General features: G+C 38.9%; 1 protein-coding gene across 9 annotated transcripts in view; it reads left to right on the plus strand.

The window, feature by feature from the left end:
- The window catches only part of neo1a (neogenin 1a), a 312,642-nt gene that overhangs the window by 240,044 nt on the left and 54,930 nt on the right, over positions 1-17,668 (plus strand). For 7 of the 9 annotated variants that reach the window (XR_008649252.1, XM_055232509.1, XM_055232512.1 and 4 more), the window contains exons 8-12: positions 4,449-4,683; positions 6,642-6,796; positions 12,252-12,400; positions 15,763-15,901; positions 17,284-17,333. Coding sequence is in view for 8 of the 9 variants with exons in the window: in XM_055232509.1 (XP_055088484.1) it covers positions 4,449-4,683; positions 6,642-6,796; positions 12,252-12,400; positions 15,763-15,901; positions 17,284-17,333 (728 nt within the window). In the remaining variant the exon portion in view is untranslated. The remainder of the gene's footprint in view (positions 1-4,448; positions 4,684-6,641; positions 6,797-12,251; positions 12,401-15,762; positions 15,902-17,283; positions 17,334-17,668) is intronic. The other 2 variants (XM_055232511.1, XM_055232513.1) reach the window with 1 other exon arrangement.

The raw sequence follows: 17,668 nt of genomic DNA on the forward strand, positions 1-17,668 counted from the left end.
AGAACGCTTTGAATGTGTAAGTTGCGTTTAGAATCCTCAATACCTGCATTAAAATGTAGTTTGTAACTGTTCTGTATCTTTCTACATGGAGATAAGCAGGGGACGGACGCCAAGTGCCAAGTTACATATCAGATCTGTGGAGAGGCGTACCAGCTCGCAGTAAGAATTTTGACAAGGGATATTTTTAGCAATTAAAACGTCCATAACTGAATAGATGCGAGATAAATATGTTTAATGCAGCACTGCAGAACATCCCAGGCAAATCAATACAATTTCCACTGAGCCAGGCAGGTGATGTACTTCCCTTCAGAAAGGTTACACAGTGCACCTTTAGAACTGTTTGTTGCATAAGGTGGTTAAGCAGTTTAAAATTGCGTGATCAAATACTGCTATGTATAAATGTATTTTTGGGAAAGTAACTGTACTCTGAAAGCACCAGAATACAGTTACTTTTTAATGTGAAAAACAACTAGTTCATTTTAAACAGTTTACAGTGATTTTGAAGTTATTCGTCACTTGCCTTATTCATTCCGAACATCCTGATTATTCACAGTGATGAGTTTATAAGAGCTTTTCACAAGAGCGGAACGGAGTTTTGCCTTGACAGTAAAACTAACAACAACTAGCATGCTAACGGGCACTTCCTGATTCTCGTACTATAAAACGCTTGATAATTAGATGCAGACAGGACACAGCTGACGTATTTTGACCTCAAGAGCTGTTTATAAAATGTATCTGTACTGGGGCTAGTGTTGCCGCGATATTATAATTTCTCGATTTTAATATCAAGGAATAGACACGATACAGATTCCGATACCATGATGATAATTGAAAACACTCTTTATTTAGAGTCTAAATAAAGAGTGTTTTCAATTATCATCATCAAACTCAAATGCAAAGTGGGCCAAAATTAAAAACTGAGACAAATTCACGGGCTTATTGAAAATTGATACCGACAGCCAGCTCTAATGCACATTTGATATGATCTCATGGGCCAAGTATCTCTGTGGGCCAGATTGAGCCCCTGAGCCTGAATTTGACATATGTGATTTAGACTATATAATGTGATGATGTGGTGTTATGTCTGTGTAATCCCTTAGTCATCTGTGTGGTCTTATAGTTGTTCTGATACAACTCAAGATCATTGTAAAGCTATTCAGAAAGGTTCATTGCAGTCTATTTCAGAGTATCTAGTTTCAGTACTACTTTGTTATCGATTAGTATCTGATTCCCGATGCTTTTGGCAACCCTAACTGGGCTAGGACAAATTTTTTCTCAAATAGGTGGGAAAAATTGTGGTACACGCCTTTAAAATATGTATTCAAATATGTATAATGGTACATGCATTTATTTACTTACCAAAACAGTCAGGACTTTAATTTCACTATTGATTTCAAAATGCTTCACCATCTTGTGTTGTCAACAGAGAGGGTTTTATAGACACCTCAAAGTGTTCAAAAGGAAAGCGAAAGCCAAATTGCTTGACAACAACGCATTTTAAGTCGTATAGCGTGAAATACCACGGCCAAACTGTCTGGAGTATTTTAAAAGGGATAATCAAGCACAATATGTCACATTTAAAGGTTAAATCTTCACAAACATGTTTTTCTCCTCACATCTGACTGCGTGAATGAGGCTTTTGTACCACCAGGAACTTTATAATCTTTAGCAACCGAATACCTGGACTCACAGAGCAGAAATGCCAGTGAAGCGGTGAAAGCTAAATGAGTGGTTAGCTCCTGACAGACAAATGGCACACGGGCGGAGGGAGGGGAGTGGGCTTTTTTCCGAGCTGCTCCTGAAGTAATCACACAGCATTGAAACAGCGGTAGTGATATGTTCACAAGCCTCGGGTCTGTTTGGACGCTCGAGGGACAAATATAAATGTCACCTGGATGTGTGGTTTTTTTTATCATAAACATTCCATTCCATAAGTAAGTTTTGAGGTCTGGTTTAGATTTAGTTTATGTTGGTTCAAGTCCTGGTTTAGTCCTGGTTAATCTGGATTTGCACCTGGTTTAATTCTGTATTCTCCTGGCATAGTTCTGTCTTAGTCCTAGTTTAGTCCGTGCTTATACTTGGTTTGGTCAAGTTAAATATGGTTTTGTTTTTGTTAATATGTTATAGTATTCAAACTTGATATGGTTAGTCTGGGTTCAGTCCTTGCATGAACCTGGTTTAGTTTTAGCTTAGTCCTGTCTGAGTCCTAATTTAGTCCTGGTCCAGACCCCTGAAACCTCTTCTCTGTGTCTCCATATGAGGAGGACAAACAGGCGCACATATGGAATGGTTTAGTTCTGACTTAGTCCTGGTTTAATCCTGGTTTAATCCTGGTTTAGTCATGATTTAGTCCTGGTTTAGTCCTGGTTTAGTCTTGGTTTAGTCCTGGTTTAGTCCTGGTTTATCCATGATTTACCCCTGATTTAGTCCTAGTTTAGTCCTGGTGTAGTCCTGGTTTAGTCTTGGTTTAGTCATGATTTAGTCCTGGTTTAGTCCTGGTTTAGTCATGATTTAGTCCTGGTTTAGTCCTGGTTTAGTCCTGGTTTAGTCTTGGTTTAGTCCTGGTTTAGTCATGATTTAGTCCTGGCTTAGTCCTGGTTTAGCCCTGGTTTAGTCATGATTTAGTCCTGGTTTAGTCCTGGTTTAGTCTTGGTTTAGTCCTGGTTTAGTCCTGGTTTATCCATGATTTACCCCTGATTTAGTCCTAGTTTAGTCCTGGTGTAGTCCTGGTTTACTCGTGGTTTCGTCATGATTTAGTCCTGGTTTAGTCCTGGTTTAGTCTTGGTTTAGTCCTGGTTTAGTCCTGGTTTAGTCATGATTTAGTCCTGGCTTAGTCCTGGTTTACTCCTGGTTTAGTCATGGTTTAGTCCTGGTTTAGTCCTGGTTTAGTCTTGGTTTAGTCCTGGTTTAGTCCTGGTTTAGTCCTGGTTTAGTCCTGGTTTAGTCCTGGTTTAGTCCTGATTTAGCCCTGGCTTAGTCCTGGTTTAGTCCTGATTTAGCCCTGGCTTAGTCCTGGTTTAGTCCTGATTTAGCCCTGGCTTAGTCCTGGTTTAGTCCTGGCTTAGTCCTGGCTTAGTCCTGGCTTAGTCCTGGCTTAGTCCTGGCTTAGTCCTGGCTTAGTCCTGGCTTAGTCCTGGCTTAGTCCTGGCTTAGTCCTGGCTTAGTCCTGGTTCAGTCTCCACATTGAAGAAAACCACGTGCAGACCTCTCAGATTGTATAGTGCACCCACAGTCTGTTCTTTAACTGAACCGCTGCATTTCTGTGGTCGGCTCTGGAATGTCCCGGCAGAAGGCTTTAAAAACATCTGCTGCTTTGTGAGCACACTCAGACATCTGCAGTGGTATAGGAGCAAGTTTAAAGTCTGTGTAAAACTCTAGAAGGATCAGGGGTGTTCAAACAAGGGCCAGTGGGATTCTATTAATGCTGAAAAAATGAAAAATATACTACACAACATAATTTTTATTTCTGTGGTTTGATAATTATTGAAATGTGTATGAAGAAGTACCAAAACTCCAAGTGTGTTGTAGTAGTGGCGCAGTGGGTTTAGCATTCACCCACTAACCAGATGGTGGGAGGTTATTTTAGTTTTGGCACGACAACAGTCAAAACATCTCCGTGTATTTACTATCATTGAGTCCCTTCTCACATTACAGTATAAGGCAAGTTTCAACTGGAAGGGCATCCAACAATTTGTTTTTGCTAACCCTCCTTACGGTTGGCAGTATGTGTACGAGGCTCCGCCCACAAGTCTACATTACCCACGCTCCCACACAGCAGTTCTCCATAAATATACAAAAACATGATACAAAACTGTACACAGCAACTTGACAAAGCTGATGTGATGTGCAGTAGTTTCATTAGTGGGATGCACGATAATTGTGTTGTGATAGCGCTCTGAAGAGGGAGTGACTTAGCACGGAGAGCAAAAGGGGGTATTCATAGTGTCAAAAATGTTATATTTTCAGCAAATATAACATTTTCAAAGTAATAAAATGAAACTTGGTGACCTAAATATGTTATGTGTAAACAACGAGCAATTCGCCAAGCCGGTTTTGCTCTTACACGTTTTATTCTTACATAAAACTGCCCAAACTGTATTCAAGTGTTGAAATCTATTAGCGTGAATCATTTTTGGTGAAAAATGATTGGCGCTGGCAGGAGTTGTTGGAGAGATTGTTGCGTTCTGTAGTGTATAAGACCCTGTGTAGAGCTGTGTGTAGCTGCATGCTAGCCCCCTGTATCGTGCCTTATCTGTTAGCGTGTTTGTAGTACTAGTGTTTTTGTGCTCTGTCTCACGCCAAGAGTCCTTTTTGTTATGTTTTGTTTTTCTTTTTTTGTTTTTCTTTTCTCCCTTTCTTTCGTTTCTTTCACTGTCATTCTCATTCCATCACTGTCCCCGCCCCTTGGTCCTCCCTCCTTCCTTCGCCTCCCTCGCCCCGCCCCTCAGACGTAGCCCTGCCCTCTGGTCCCTCCCCCTCACTGACTCCTAACACTACTGACCATGTAACGCCAGGCTCGGGAGGCGTGGCCGACTCCGCAGGCCCCACCCCTTCTGCGCCACGGGACTTGGTGGCGTCCCTGGTGTCCACCCGCTTCGTCAAGCTCACCTGGCGCCCTCCGGTGGAGCCCCATGGAGAGGAGCTCATGTACTCGGTGTTCTACAGCCCAGAAGGAACCAGCAGGTAAGAACCAAACTGGGGTAGGGCATCGGTATGCAAATCCTGTCTTTTAAAACAAGGTAATTTGAGGAACGTTGTCGTGATACTAACATTTCAAACACAATTTTGATACTAAGGAATAAGCTCGGTATTCACTACCAAGGGCTAGGATTACACTATTTTCTGATCTATGTTATAACGATTATCCATCAAAAACATACCTGGAGTTGTGTTTTGTTTCATTCACATATGTTTAACACACAAAACCTGTATATTTTGGCAGAATTTTTGTCTCAAACAGAAAACTCCATACACCTTCACTAGAATAATTTGGATAATTTCAGCCCTGGAATTTCCATTGTCTACTAAACAAAAGGTAAAAGGTAGCTGTTAGCTTAAAAACTACCATATTTTGAGCTCTGGAGATGTAGCCAGACTAATGATAAAAGGTTACTCAAACATGTATGAATGAAACAAAACACAACTCCGGGTATGTTTTTGAAGAGGTAACAACATTCTAAGATGGCTTAAAGTTCACAAGAGTCAATTTTATGTAATATAGGACCTCTTTGTATAGATTTGATTTGCAACACTAACTATCATAGTGCTTTCTCTTCTGTTACCAAGCAGTCTTCTCTCTGTGTAATCCCTAAATAATAAGATATTCAGGAAAGCTTCATTTCTGTTCTGAGAATGTGACTTTAGTATTGAGTATCTTGTTTTGATACTAGTTTTAGTTTTGATCAAATTGTGAGACCAAACTGGAAGGAAACCACCTTACCTCTCTCAATGTGGACCTAATGTCACAAAAAAGGACAGAAAACATGATGCTATAAATCATCTGACAATTAGCTGCCACACAGGTAATTAGCCACTAAATGGGCCCCACATGTGAAAGACAAGATTTGCATTTGTGATTGCATCTTTAAGGGCCTTATATATGTGTGAACGCCTTAGCTTAGGCCTCTGATGTTGAATACCTTCACATAGCAGGGATAAGTTTAGCTGAGTACTTACACTTTAATTGTGGCCACATTGTTTTGAATAATTCCCGAGTGGTGGGAGGTTCACACTTAACATAATTACCTAGTAAATTAGCACAGTTAATGTCCCAGTTTCCCCTGTTCACAGCGGGTTATGTGCTAGTTCTAGTTTATGAACTGTAATCTATCATTAAACCAAAAATAACTCATGGGGGGAAGTTTATTAACTGTTAAGGAAAATTTGTGTTTCGTTTTTAAGCTGAATACAGTATGTTTATCAGTTGTGTAGTATGGTAAATAGTGTTGTATTTAAAATGAAATGCATTGACTTTGGTAGATTTTGTCATGTTGTTGCCTCCTCAAAAACATACCTGGAGTTGTGTTTTGTTTCATTCACACATGTTTGAGGAATTTTGCATTATTACACTGTCTGCATCCCCAAAGATCTCTCTATTCCACCTTGTGATGTCATTTAGTGGTAGTTTTAAAGTTAACAGCTGTTTTTAGCCTCAATAGAACTGCTTTATTTTTCAATATTCTAGAGTAACCTTAAGTTGTTGCTGTTATTTTTGAATATCTGCTGATACACTGAGGAGTGAAGCAGTTTCAATGAGGCTAAAACAATAGCTGTAACTTAAAATTTGTGTATATCCAGGGCTGAGATGATCCAAATGATTCTAGTGAAGGTGTATGGAGTTTAAAAACACAGTGGAGCATTTCTTGTATTACCACTTAATGACATCACAAGGAGGAACAGAGTATTTTAAGTTTGAGAAAAGAACACAGCCTAAATATGGAGGGTTTGTGTACTGAAAATTTGTGAATGAAACAAAACACAACTGCAGGTATGTTTTTAATGAGGAAAGAACATTATAACATAGATCATAAATAGTGCCTTATAGGTCCTTTAAAGACCTGGATAAATCCTGTTTTATGATTTTAAATGATTGTTTTAGAATGACTACAGACACTGACACTTGATGTGTGTGCGCCCTCTAGGGAGCGAGTGGTGAACTGCAGTCGTCCCGGGGAGCTGCAGGTGACCATCCAGAGCCTCCTGCCTGACACAAAGTACCGCTTCAGGGTGGTGGGCCACAACCTGCATGGGCCCGGGGAGAGTAGCGCCCCACTCAAGGTGGCCACCCAGGCTGAAGGTATGGCACCCACGCACTACTGTTTGCTCTTAGGAAGGACATTGGATTTCCTGTTTACAAGAAGAGCCAAAAAGTACACACTTTAGGATTTAGGAATGATTTCATAAAGGAATTTCACATGGCAAGACGGAGTACACACAGTTAGTACTATTATTAATAACACTAATTTGTATATGGTCGATTCACCTGGGACCTTTTAAAGCTGCGTCTCAGAAACTACACAGCTGATTTCTAGCTTTGTTTTTGTTCGTTATTCATCAAACAAGAGACAATTACATTTCAAAAGTGCATGTTTAACCACAGATTGTATCAAATTATATAAATAATCTAGAATAACATAAGATTATCTGGATATTTCACTAACTGCTGGGCACCACTAACACTATCTTAGCCTAAACTAGCTTCTTACTTCAACCTCTCTTGTACCTCTCTTTCTGTCACATTTATAACCATAGCTCCATGCTTAGAACTTTATTAGCTTTAAATGACTGCAATCTCTTTTTAACATGAGCTGTAAAAAAAAAAAAATTAAAAAAGAGGAAATTTAAACATTTTCAGCGTTTTCAATCAGCCGATTGACCCGGAAGTGACGTCACACTTAACAACTCTATAGGTTACGTGAGTGTGACAGTGTTGTAGTTTAAACTGAGCTGCGGACAGTGTTACGGTATTTGCTGTTTTAACTGTCAGATTGTAGATTTGTTGACCTGGTTAATATCTCTGTAATTACTGGGCCCATCCACATGAAACAAAAACTGGCAAGAAGTTCAATGTCTTCTCTGTCAGTATAAATCTTACAAAGCTTCACAAAGTGGTGCCATTATTCAACACCAAAGACATGATTGTCGTCAGTTGAAAGAACTTAAAGCCCTAAGATTCATATGGCAAGTTTGTGCAGCCACTCCCTAACAAATAAGGATAAGGTTCAACTTTTGAGGATCATTAGTTTGGATATTCATTTTCCAAAACAGTAAATCTTCCATAGCCCCTTTATCTGAAATAATGACATCATCAAATACTAAAACATAAACGTAACCTATTTGCTAAAGGCTTTGCGCACAACACAAACGTCCGCCAACCTCACTGTTAGCGACACTACTTTCTGTCCAATTGTATGTCTCAGGTTTTCGCCGTGTCACGCTAAAATGAATACATATTTAACCCTATAGCGTCGGATGCTATTGCTGCTGATTGACTCACGGTTGTGGACTTTCCATTACCGTAACTCAGCAACCAATTGTGCTATCCTGTAAATTCAAACGGCGTCTCAAAGCAGAGGCATGGGGCTCTTTAAATATGTTCCTGTCATTACGGTAATGTGCTTATGTTGTCCCTCGAAGATGACCAATCAGAGCGCAGGTGCCGCCTCGATCCTCCCAGTCAGTTATTCAATGCATCAAAGGAAAAATAAGGATGGATATGTAAAATAGAGGAGGTTGTGTGAAAAAAGGCAAAAGTACATGCTGATACTTCCTTTAACATGATTTTTATGGCTAAAAAAAGAGAAGTCTAGTCATGCTATAATGGTATGTAATGTGCTCAGTCCTTAAAGGGTTAAAGATGAGGCCGTGGACAGGGAGCTACGGGTGGATGTCACTGAACAAATAAAATGAGTACTTCACCCGAGGACACTTCTGTGTTTAGAAAGAGGAATTTTTGTGTCTCAGTGCTAAAGCTACTGCTAATTTTAAGAGGTATTAAGTATTAAAACATTGCCACAAACTGAGGTATTCAACATATACAAATAATTGTGTAGTCTTTATTTGAATTAATTAGAATTTTAATAGGTGGTTTATTTTATGTTTTCTGATTTTAATAAAAGTGACAGTTTTTTCTGATACACACAATGAGCTAGCTAGCGTCATGAGCCTATTCAAGAGGTTTTTAAGTAGATCTCTAGAGCAATAATGGACATGGTATGGGCATAAAACGGTGCTTAAAGCTCTCCATAAGCTTTCAAATTTATACATTACTTTATTCAAGTTTGCCAAAAATGTAAACATCCATTGACCAAGCTGCTGGGACATGCTGTGAAATGCACTTACTAACTTGTACTGACATAAACCCAGAGTAGTACCACAGAGACCAGCCTGCTGAGAGCAGTGCATTAAGAGACCACCAGCACCACTCTAGCACACTGCCTACCTTCACTCCAGAGGCTGCTTGGATGCATTTAAAAGTTCCTTCTCTGTACATATCACTGTTTTTTCAAGTTGTTTTTTATAGCCATAGCAACCAGAGCCAAGACTGAGGAAGCGCCCTAAAACGACCTGGCCCTTGTGCCCTTTAGCAAAACACTCCAACACTGAGCTAATCCTGATCTAATTCATCAGAGGAGGTGCATTTAGCCGCCTTGTTATATAATCAATACGCAATTTGAAGGTGCAGTGTGTAACTTTTCCGCATGCATGCTTTTAAAGCGATTTTCATCAATAAAAACACCCATAAAAAAATTAATCCAAATTTAATGCGATACTGTGGAACATTCCGGGCAAAGCGTTAACATTTCTGTGTAGACAAGCAGAATACAGACCTCTCACCTGTAAAGTTTCATAGTAATAATTCATCAGTCTTAAATAGTGCTGAAAGTCGCTCTTAGGTTTGTCAAGATTATTTGGTTAAGGGATAATTGTGATTATTCTGGCACAAAATCATCGCAAAAATAAGTCATTTCAGTTCAATCTTTACTCTACGATAAGAAAACCTTCATTTAAAGTGCTTTTTATTGTTATAGTTCTCCTCACTATAACTGTAACACTAAAATTTGATATAATGTCATCCCTAGTTGTTTTACAGTTTCATGCATTATTCATTCACTCCACATTCGATGGTGGTAAGTTACTGTTGTAGCCACAGCTGCCCTGGGACAAACTGACCGAAGTGAGACTGCCAATCAGCACCATTGCTCCCTCCAACCGCCGCTAACACACACACACACCACATTTATACTACGCAATGTGGGTGAAGGACACACCAACAGTTTTTGCTACTGCTGCACCTGATACTCACAGTGATCTCCCATCCAAGTAATAACCAGGCTCTAATAAAACAGGGATGAGATCAGGGTGCACCTTTAAACTGGACTTTTTGAAGCATTTTATTTTGCATCCTTGTTTTATATCGAATTATATATTATCAGTTCATTTGGGGGTTCTTTCTTCCATTCATTTAATAAACCCTCCCATGTAATCAGCCTCCTGTCCTCGAATTTTATGGAACAAAATTGATCGGTACCTATACATTTACATCTGCGTCTCCTCGGACCGCCCCGCCCCACTAACCAGCCCTGGTTGTGCCCCATTTCTGTCCCTTCTCTTTGTTCTGATGATTTAGAGAGCCTCATTAACTGTTTAAACTCAAGGACACACATGCACAGTACCGGGACAACAGCGCTGTTTTAGCATTCTCTTTTGTTTACATGAAGAGGGAAGGCCGTGTCTGCTGGTTCTTGTGGAAATTGCATTTAAACTGGGAATTGGGGGGGATTTCCCTGGACTGTCTGGCCTCCTAGTGCTCCATCACTGTCACTATCTAGGCCACTTCTCACATCCTCCCTAGGCCACTTCATGTGTCCTCTAGGTCTCCAACATGTGTCCTTGCGTAGAGGGCACACTTCCCACATGTGCAGAGTATGGGTCGGGGGGATGTCATGTTGGTTTGGAGTTGGAAAAGCAATCTGTTTTTTCGAATCAAGCTTCAGTTCGTAGTGCACTTTTTAAAGGACCCTAATCACGCCATGTTATAATGTTGTTTCCTCATCTCAAACGTACCTGGAGTTGTGTTTTGTTTCATTCACACATGTTTAACACACAAATCCTGCTTATTTAGGCTGAGTTCTTCTCTCAAACAGAAAACCGTCTATTCCACCTTGTGATGCATGAAGTACTGGTTCGTGACATCACAGGGTGCAACAGAACATTTTAAGTTTTGTAAATGTAGACGGACTAATAATAAAGGATTTCTCAAATATGTGTGAATGAAACAAAACACAACTCCAGGTATGTTTTTGAGGAGGTAACAATATGACTTAGAGCTCACAAGAGTCAGTTTAGCATAATATAGGACCTTTAAAAACATTTAACTAATTCAAAACTCACATGCATTTTTGAATATTTTAGTTACACGGACCATATGTAAACACATCAATCTCATAACAGATGCTTTACACCAGATGGTACCTTGCTAGATTGCTGAGATTAAGATAGAGAGATTAAACTGAGTTAGCGGGTTTTACACGGACACAATCGTAACTATGGATTTTTTTTTCCTCTACCTACACTGACTTTATATTACCTACCATAAGCTATTTTTGACCCTGGTGCCTTCTAGTGCAGTGTAGTGGGGACCAACATGTTTCTTCTGTATATAAGTGCTGTGGGGGGCGTACTAAATAAACCTGTCCACCTGTTCACCAGCAGACTCCTTTGAGACAAACTGCTAATGTGTGTGGTCATAGGGAAGTGTGGCTCTCCTGTTCACCACCTGCTGTTTAGAGCATGCAGCAATGTGTTAGCTATTTAAGCAGCCACTAAGACACACTATATGGAGGTAAATAATACTTCAAAGTTGCTTCATCGTGTTAATCTCTGCAGAGCCACTAGCAATTGCTCACAGACCACATTCATGCATAGATAAAATGGGTGCACCAGTCTGAGCAGGGCAAGTGTTGGGCACAAACTACTAATTAGCTCATACTATTTTAGAGTAGTAGTTGTAGTACAGGTGTGTCGAACTCATTTTTACAGAGGGCCACATCATCAAAATGGTTGCTCTCAAAGGACCAAAAGAATGTAGACTATAAGATAAATGTAACCAAATGTAATGTAAAATAAATGCAACTACTTTTTCTATATTTATTACTTATTCAAGTTACAAATATTGCATGTGGATTTGCATAGATATGGAAAAAAAAAATGTCTGTGTAACTGTGTATCTCCTGATAAACTGATATTTTAATACAGTCATACTTTTTTAATTTACTTTGTCACGGGCCACATAACATGACCTGGCGGGTCACATTTTGCACACGGGCCTTGAGTTTGACACATGTGTTGTTGTAGGACAAACAGGTGACTCAAACATGCCTGAATCTATTATACAATACACATTTGGGTAAGTTAAAATGCATATGGTAGACATGGTAGACTACTCATTTCACTAAAACATGATTAACACGATTATATTTAAGATTTGACCAAAAAATCTCACCTAGTCTTTTCTAGTTTTGTAATTTTGGTGAAGGTTATAATTTCACTTCCTGATTGGACATGAGCAGCAGATATGACATGTGTAGAGGTATGTAACCTAGCAACCATAATGTTTACAAAGGCCTAAATGTGTCTAAATTACACAACAGATATGATTTGTCAAATACAAATGAATGACACATTTATTTTATTTAATCTTAAAAAACTCTCTTAGGCTTTCCTGACATGTTATTTGTTCTCTCTTACAGTCCAAGTGCCCGGCCCTGCTCCAAACCTCCAGGCTGTGTCCAGCTCCCCCTCCTCTGTGACTCTGAGCTGGGACAAGCCCCTCACCGGGAACGGAGACATCCTCAACTACAGGATCTACTACAGCGACAGCAGCAGTGGCACCGAGCAGGTACGCTATTGGCTGTTATAAATCATTTGAATGCCGCCTTCTTCTAAGAGGAAGAAGAAGATATTAAAGATCTTTTGTTATTTTCTTACTTCAAGTTCACTTTTTGGTGTAGTCAGAGATGCTTAAATCAATTTTCAAGATTCAAGTCATTTTAACGAAGAACTAAGGCAATATAATCACATGAAAAAACATATATGCAGTACCCAAAATTCTCTTCAGGTGGATGACCTCCATTTTTGCATGGATGGTTTTCTGCCCAGAGACAGTGGACGCTTCAAACACCCCAAAAATACATGTTTAACCATCACAGGGACAAATGAAGATGTTTAATGAGGTAGAAGTGCTGCTTAGTTCTGATACACTATTCAAGGCTGCAGTTATACACAGTTTAGTCAATTTAGGTAGAACTTCAGATAGAATTGGGTGATTTTGTCAAAACTCGTAGTATTTTGGGGGATAATACATTAATGAAATCATAATTTTCAAATTTAGAAATGCCTTTGATGTTCTTCATTGGGGTTTAACTAATAAAAGAACAATTTTTTTTCAGTTTGTAAGATCTATACCGCTTTTTTATTTATATTTTGCTATTATAGAATGTACTCAATGTTACAATTTTGCATAGCTTCATACAGTTCAGTTCAGACAGCTTCTGATATTATAATGTAGACAATATGTTTTTCACCTCAACTCAGAATATAAATGTAAATATGATTCAAAAATGTATACATCTTGTAGGTATTATGTTAAATATAACCCTGTTCCCTCATCAATAACAATTTTAAATGTCATGTCCATGCATGTTTCAGTAATTTTGAACAGTGCCCAAGAGATGGCAATAACCCTAACCCACACTAATCGCACCCTCCTTACGGTTAGCTGTACACAACAACTTCACAACCCTGATGCGATGTGCAGTAGATTCATTAGGATGATGCACGGCGATTGTGTTGTGAAAGTGACTTGGTGTGGGGAGCAAAGGGAGGGAATATGTTATTTTTGTAGCATTTTCAAAACAATAAAAGGTAACATAGTGATCTAAATGTGTTATTTGTTAGCAGTTAATACCCTATAGAAGTAAAATACCACTTTAATTATTATTGTATTTAAGGTTTAGTTACCAGTGAATTTAGATTACACTGTACTCCTATATGCATCTTTGTGTCATGTTTGATTCAACATGACTGTACTGTATTCCTGGCAGGGCTCATTAGATCAGCAGAACAGTGTTGTGAGGCCTAATTCCATAGTGATGATGTTAGTCCTTCTAATCACAGCCGTTGCAGTAAACCTGATTGGCCTTATTGTAGTGAGAGAAAAGCCCCCATGATTCAACCCCTCCCACCTCTGTGGGCTGGTCCGGACCGGAGACCAAGGAGAGCGCTGCCTAACCCAATACTAGCTCCACACGCAGTCCTGTTCACAAGGCTTTAAAAAATCAAAATCTTTGGGGGTTTTTTTAGCTTTCTGTCATTTTATAACATTGTTCCCTCATCAAAAACATGTCTGAAGAGCTTTTAGATGTCATTAATTCATGTTTGATTAATTTAGTGATCTCTTGAAAATATGATCCTGTAAGATTATCTCCAATCCTACGTCATGAATGCTCCCACACGACAATGCTCCATAAATAATGATGTTGTACTTGGTAGAAAGCAAAAAAAAAAATCTATTTTGCATAATACCCCCTCTAATAAAAGGTAATAAGGAGTTTATTGGAAAGAATTAATAAGGGATGAATAAATTCGAATTAACATTGAATTAACCGCTTATGCAAATTAGAAGCTAGTTGGATGTTAATAAGCGTAACCTTAAATAAATTGCTACCAAAGTGATCTAAGCGTTTGTGTATGAACTGTAATGTAGCCGTTTTGATTTTTGCCAAGCATTGTTTACCCCAGCACCGTAAAATACACAATATAAATAATATAAAACCTGTTACGGCAATGCTTATGTGTCCTGAAGTGTTGTCCAAAAGTCCTGAATTATACATAAAATCGGACCTTTAAAGCTGATCACATGACCACAGTAATGTGCTCTGATTGGCTCCTAACACGTTTCCTGACAGATCTCCGTAAATGTCAGCAGGAGAGCTTTGAATGCAAAGTGCCTGGTGTAATGGGGACTGGTCTAACGGACAGCGTGTCTGACACAGTAGATCAGCTAAACAGGATTCACACAATTCTGTTCACTAATAATACACCATGTGCTCGGATATGTGTCAGAAAGCATCCAGCTGTTGCATTGTGGTTAGTGGTATTGCCCCGTAGCGTCAAGGTCCTAGGTTTAATTCCCACGCCCAAATTTCAGAGGTGAGTGGAGTTGTGGAAAAGGATAGTAAAGTAAGAGTAGCGTTACTTCAAAATAGTACGCAAATAGAAGTAGAAAGTAGAAATTACCCGGGAAAGAGTAGCTGTATAAGTAATTGTGTAGAGCACGTGTGTCAAACTGAAGGCCCGTGGGCAAAATGGCCCGCCAGGTCTTAAAATATTAGTTTATCAGGAGATACACAGGCATTTATTCATATCTATGCAAATCCATATGCAATATTTGTAACTTGAATACGTACTAAATATAGAAAAAGTAGTTGCATTTATTTTACATTATATTTGGTTACATTTATCTTGTAGTTACATCTGGCCCTTAGAGAGCGACCATTTTGATGATGTTGCCCTCTGTGAAAATGAGTTTGACACACCTGGTCTAGAGGTAACATCTGATTTATAATATGGAGTTAATGTAATTGGAAGGAGAAAACATTAAATAATGCACCAAATCTGGTATTTTCAAAAGATAGTCCATATATATCAAGAAAAAGGAGTGAGTGTAGCAAGAACCCCAAATAAAGCTTTTGTCGCTTGTACAGTTACACACAGTGGGAAGAGTATTCAAAACCTTTACTTGAGTAAGAATACTGTTACACTGTACAATATATTATTACTCATATTACTCAAGTAGGACTAAAAGTGCGGGGTCTGAAAACTATTCAGAAGTACAGTTTTATGAAGTTATTCTACTCTGATTTACTGATACTACCCACCTCTGCCAATTGTATGAAAGTAAATAACCTGCCCATCTGCTCCCACAATAATGGTGTCACAATACTAATATTTTAAATTTGATTGCGATACTAAAGAACAGACTTGATACTCAATACTGATTCCAATATCACAATGATGATAACATAGAATGTGATTTTGAACACTAAACTGTAGTACTTTCTATACCAGTTTTTAGTAACGTTTAGTTGTTGATTTTACTCTTTACAACCTCATCCAACAATGGCTTGGATAGAAATATGGGTCAAATGCTCCTGATAATAAACGGTATACTTTACCTGTGTGTCTGTTTCTATCTCTCAGGACATAGACGTGGATGGACAGTCCCACACTCTAACTGGTCTGAAGAAGTTCACCGAGTACAGTTTCAGAGTGGTGGCCAACAACAAACACGGGTCGGGCGTGTCCACGGAGGATGTGACTGTGAGAACCTTGTCGGATGGTAAGACATGGCACTGCGACGCGACCAGACACTTAGGCCTGTCACTATAACACATTACACAAGTGTGATATATTTACTACAGAAATATCATGAAATACTGCAATACTGAAACTTCTTCATTCTCCTTTTTTCTCAATGAATCAAATGGAGTGCCAATAAATAACAAGAATGATGAAACATTTAAAGTACATTATGTAACTTTTCTGGTAGAGAATTCACCACCTGCATGTTTCTATTTCCATATCCGTTGACTAGAATCTTCGACAGCATAGCATTAAACATATCTGTGGGGAGATGAGTCTACTCACTGTAAGACTAAAGGGTTTTCAAGGAAATTTGTAGCAACAAAAACATTTGTAATTGAATAAGTGTATGATACTTTGGAACATTCTCGGCAAAGCATTTAGCATCCCCATGGAAACAATAAAATAGAGAACAACAGGCTGAATAGCAGTACAGCATGCTAACATAACACATTTATATTTATTCAGCTACATGAAGTATTGACAGTGAATTGAATATGTGCCTGGTTTGTTAACGTAAGATATTAAGAGTTAATCAGATAACTAAAAACAATAAAAAAACAAGCTAACAAGTTTACTCTGAATCTCACTCCAAATCACTAAATCCATTGAATTCTTCATCCTCGGTGTCGCTTCTGAACACCTCCTCCAACTCCGGAGGTAGATGAAGCGCAACTTCCTCTTCTGTGTGGCTGTCATCAGACTCAGCGGAATATGATTTTCTTTTTGGGGGCATTTTTGTTCAGTCTTTCTCAGATGTTTTTTTAAATTCCCAAACAGTGCAAAGAAGCCTAAGCCCAAAGACACTTCATTAATCATTTATTGAATGATAAATATAGTGATTATTATCATGACAGGTCTAGTTGTACTTTGCCATGATATCGCGCTGGGGTGGTTCTGCATGCATCTCTATGGTGGAATGTTCAGTAGTAACCATGGAGACTCAATGCACACATTGGCAAACACTGCTAAAAAAGGAGCCTGTGTTCAATAAAAGCGTTCATGGTCCTGTTTAGCTCTTTGAGTTTCAACAAAAAAGTGAGAGTGACTCATTGAAAACTGTTGGCTGATGCTAGTTCGCTTTTGGCTGTAATGTTATGTGTGACAGACTTGTTTCACAGCTCTGATCAGCTCACCTGTTGTAGTCTAACCAAGTCAGTTCTTTCTGGTCAGATTGTGTTAAAATAAAGCTCTGACTTAAGTCTAACAGATCTTCTGACAGACTAGCTGGGGGTGTGATGTCAACTGAAGGCTAATGTTGATGGCATCAGCTGCAATGTATCAATTATTTTTTACTAGACCTAAACCAGAAGTAAACCAGGACTGCACATTAGACTAAATTCTTTTTCTTCTCAACAGTTCCCAGTGCTCCTCCTCAGAACCTGACGCTGGAGGTGCAGAACTCTAAGGTAAGATTTGTGCTTTTATCAATTATCTCATTCTGCCCTTTACTGTTTATTCTTCCATTTTAATCGTAAGTAACGTAAGTAAGTATATAATAAAGTACACATATATTGTAAAAGAAGCTCTTGGGGTCAAAATGAGACCGCTGTGTGCAGTCTGCATCTAACTTATAAAGAGTTTTTATGCTCCTCAAACCAGGAAGTTATTCGGGTGCGTTGATGGCAGACTAGTTGTTGTTTGCATTGACGTGACTGCAATATTCCTCTCTGGACTTGTGACAGTTTAGAATGTTCGGAAAGTAAGGAAAAACTTTAGTTGTTTTTCACATTTTTATAACTGT

The sequence above is a fragment of the Periophthalmus magnuspinnatus genome, chromosome 3 (assembly GCF_009829125.3).
Source record: "Periophthalmus magnuspinnatus isolate fPerMag1 chromosome 3, fPerMag1.2.pri, whole genome shotgun sequence".
NCBI classification, from domain to species: Eukaryota; Metazoa; Chordata; class Actinopteri; order Gobiiformes; family Gobiidae; genus Periophthalmus; species Periophthalmus magnuspinnatus.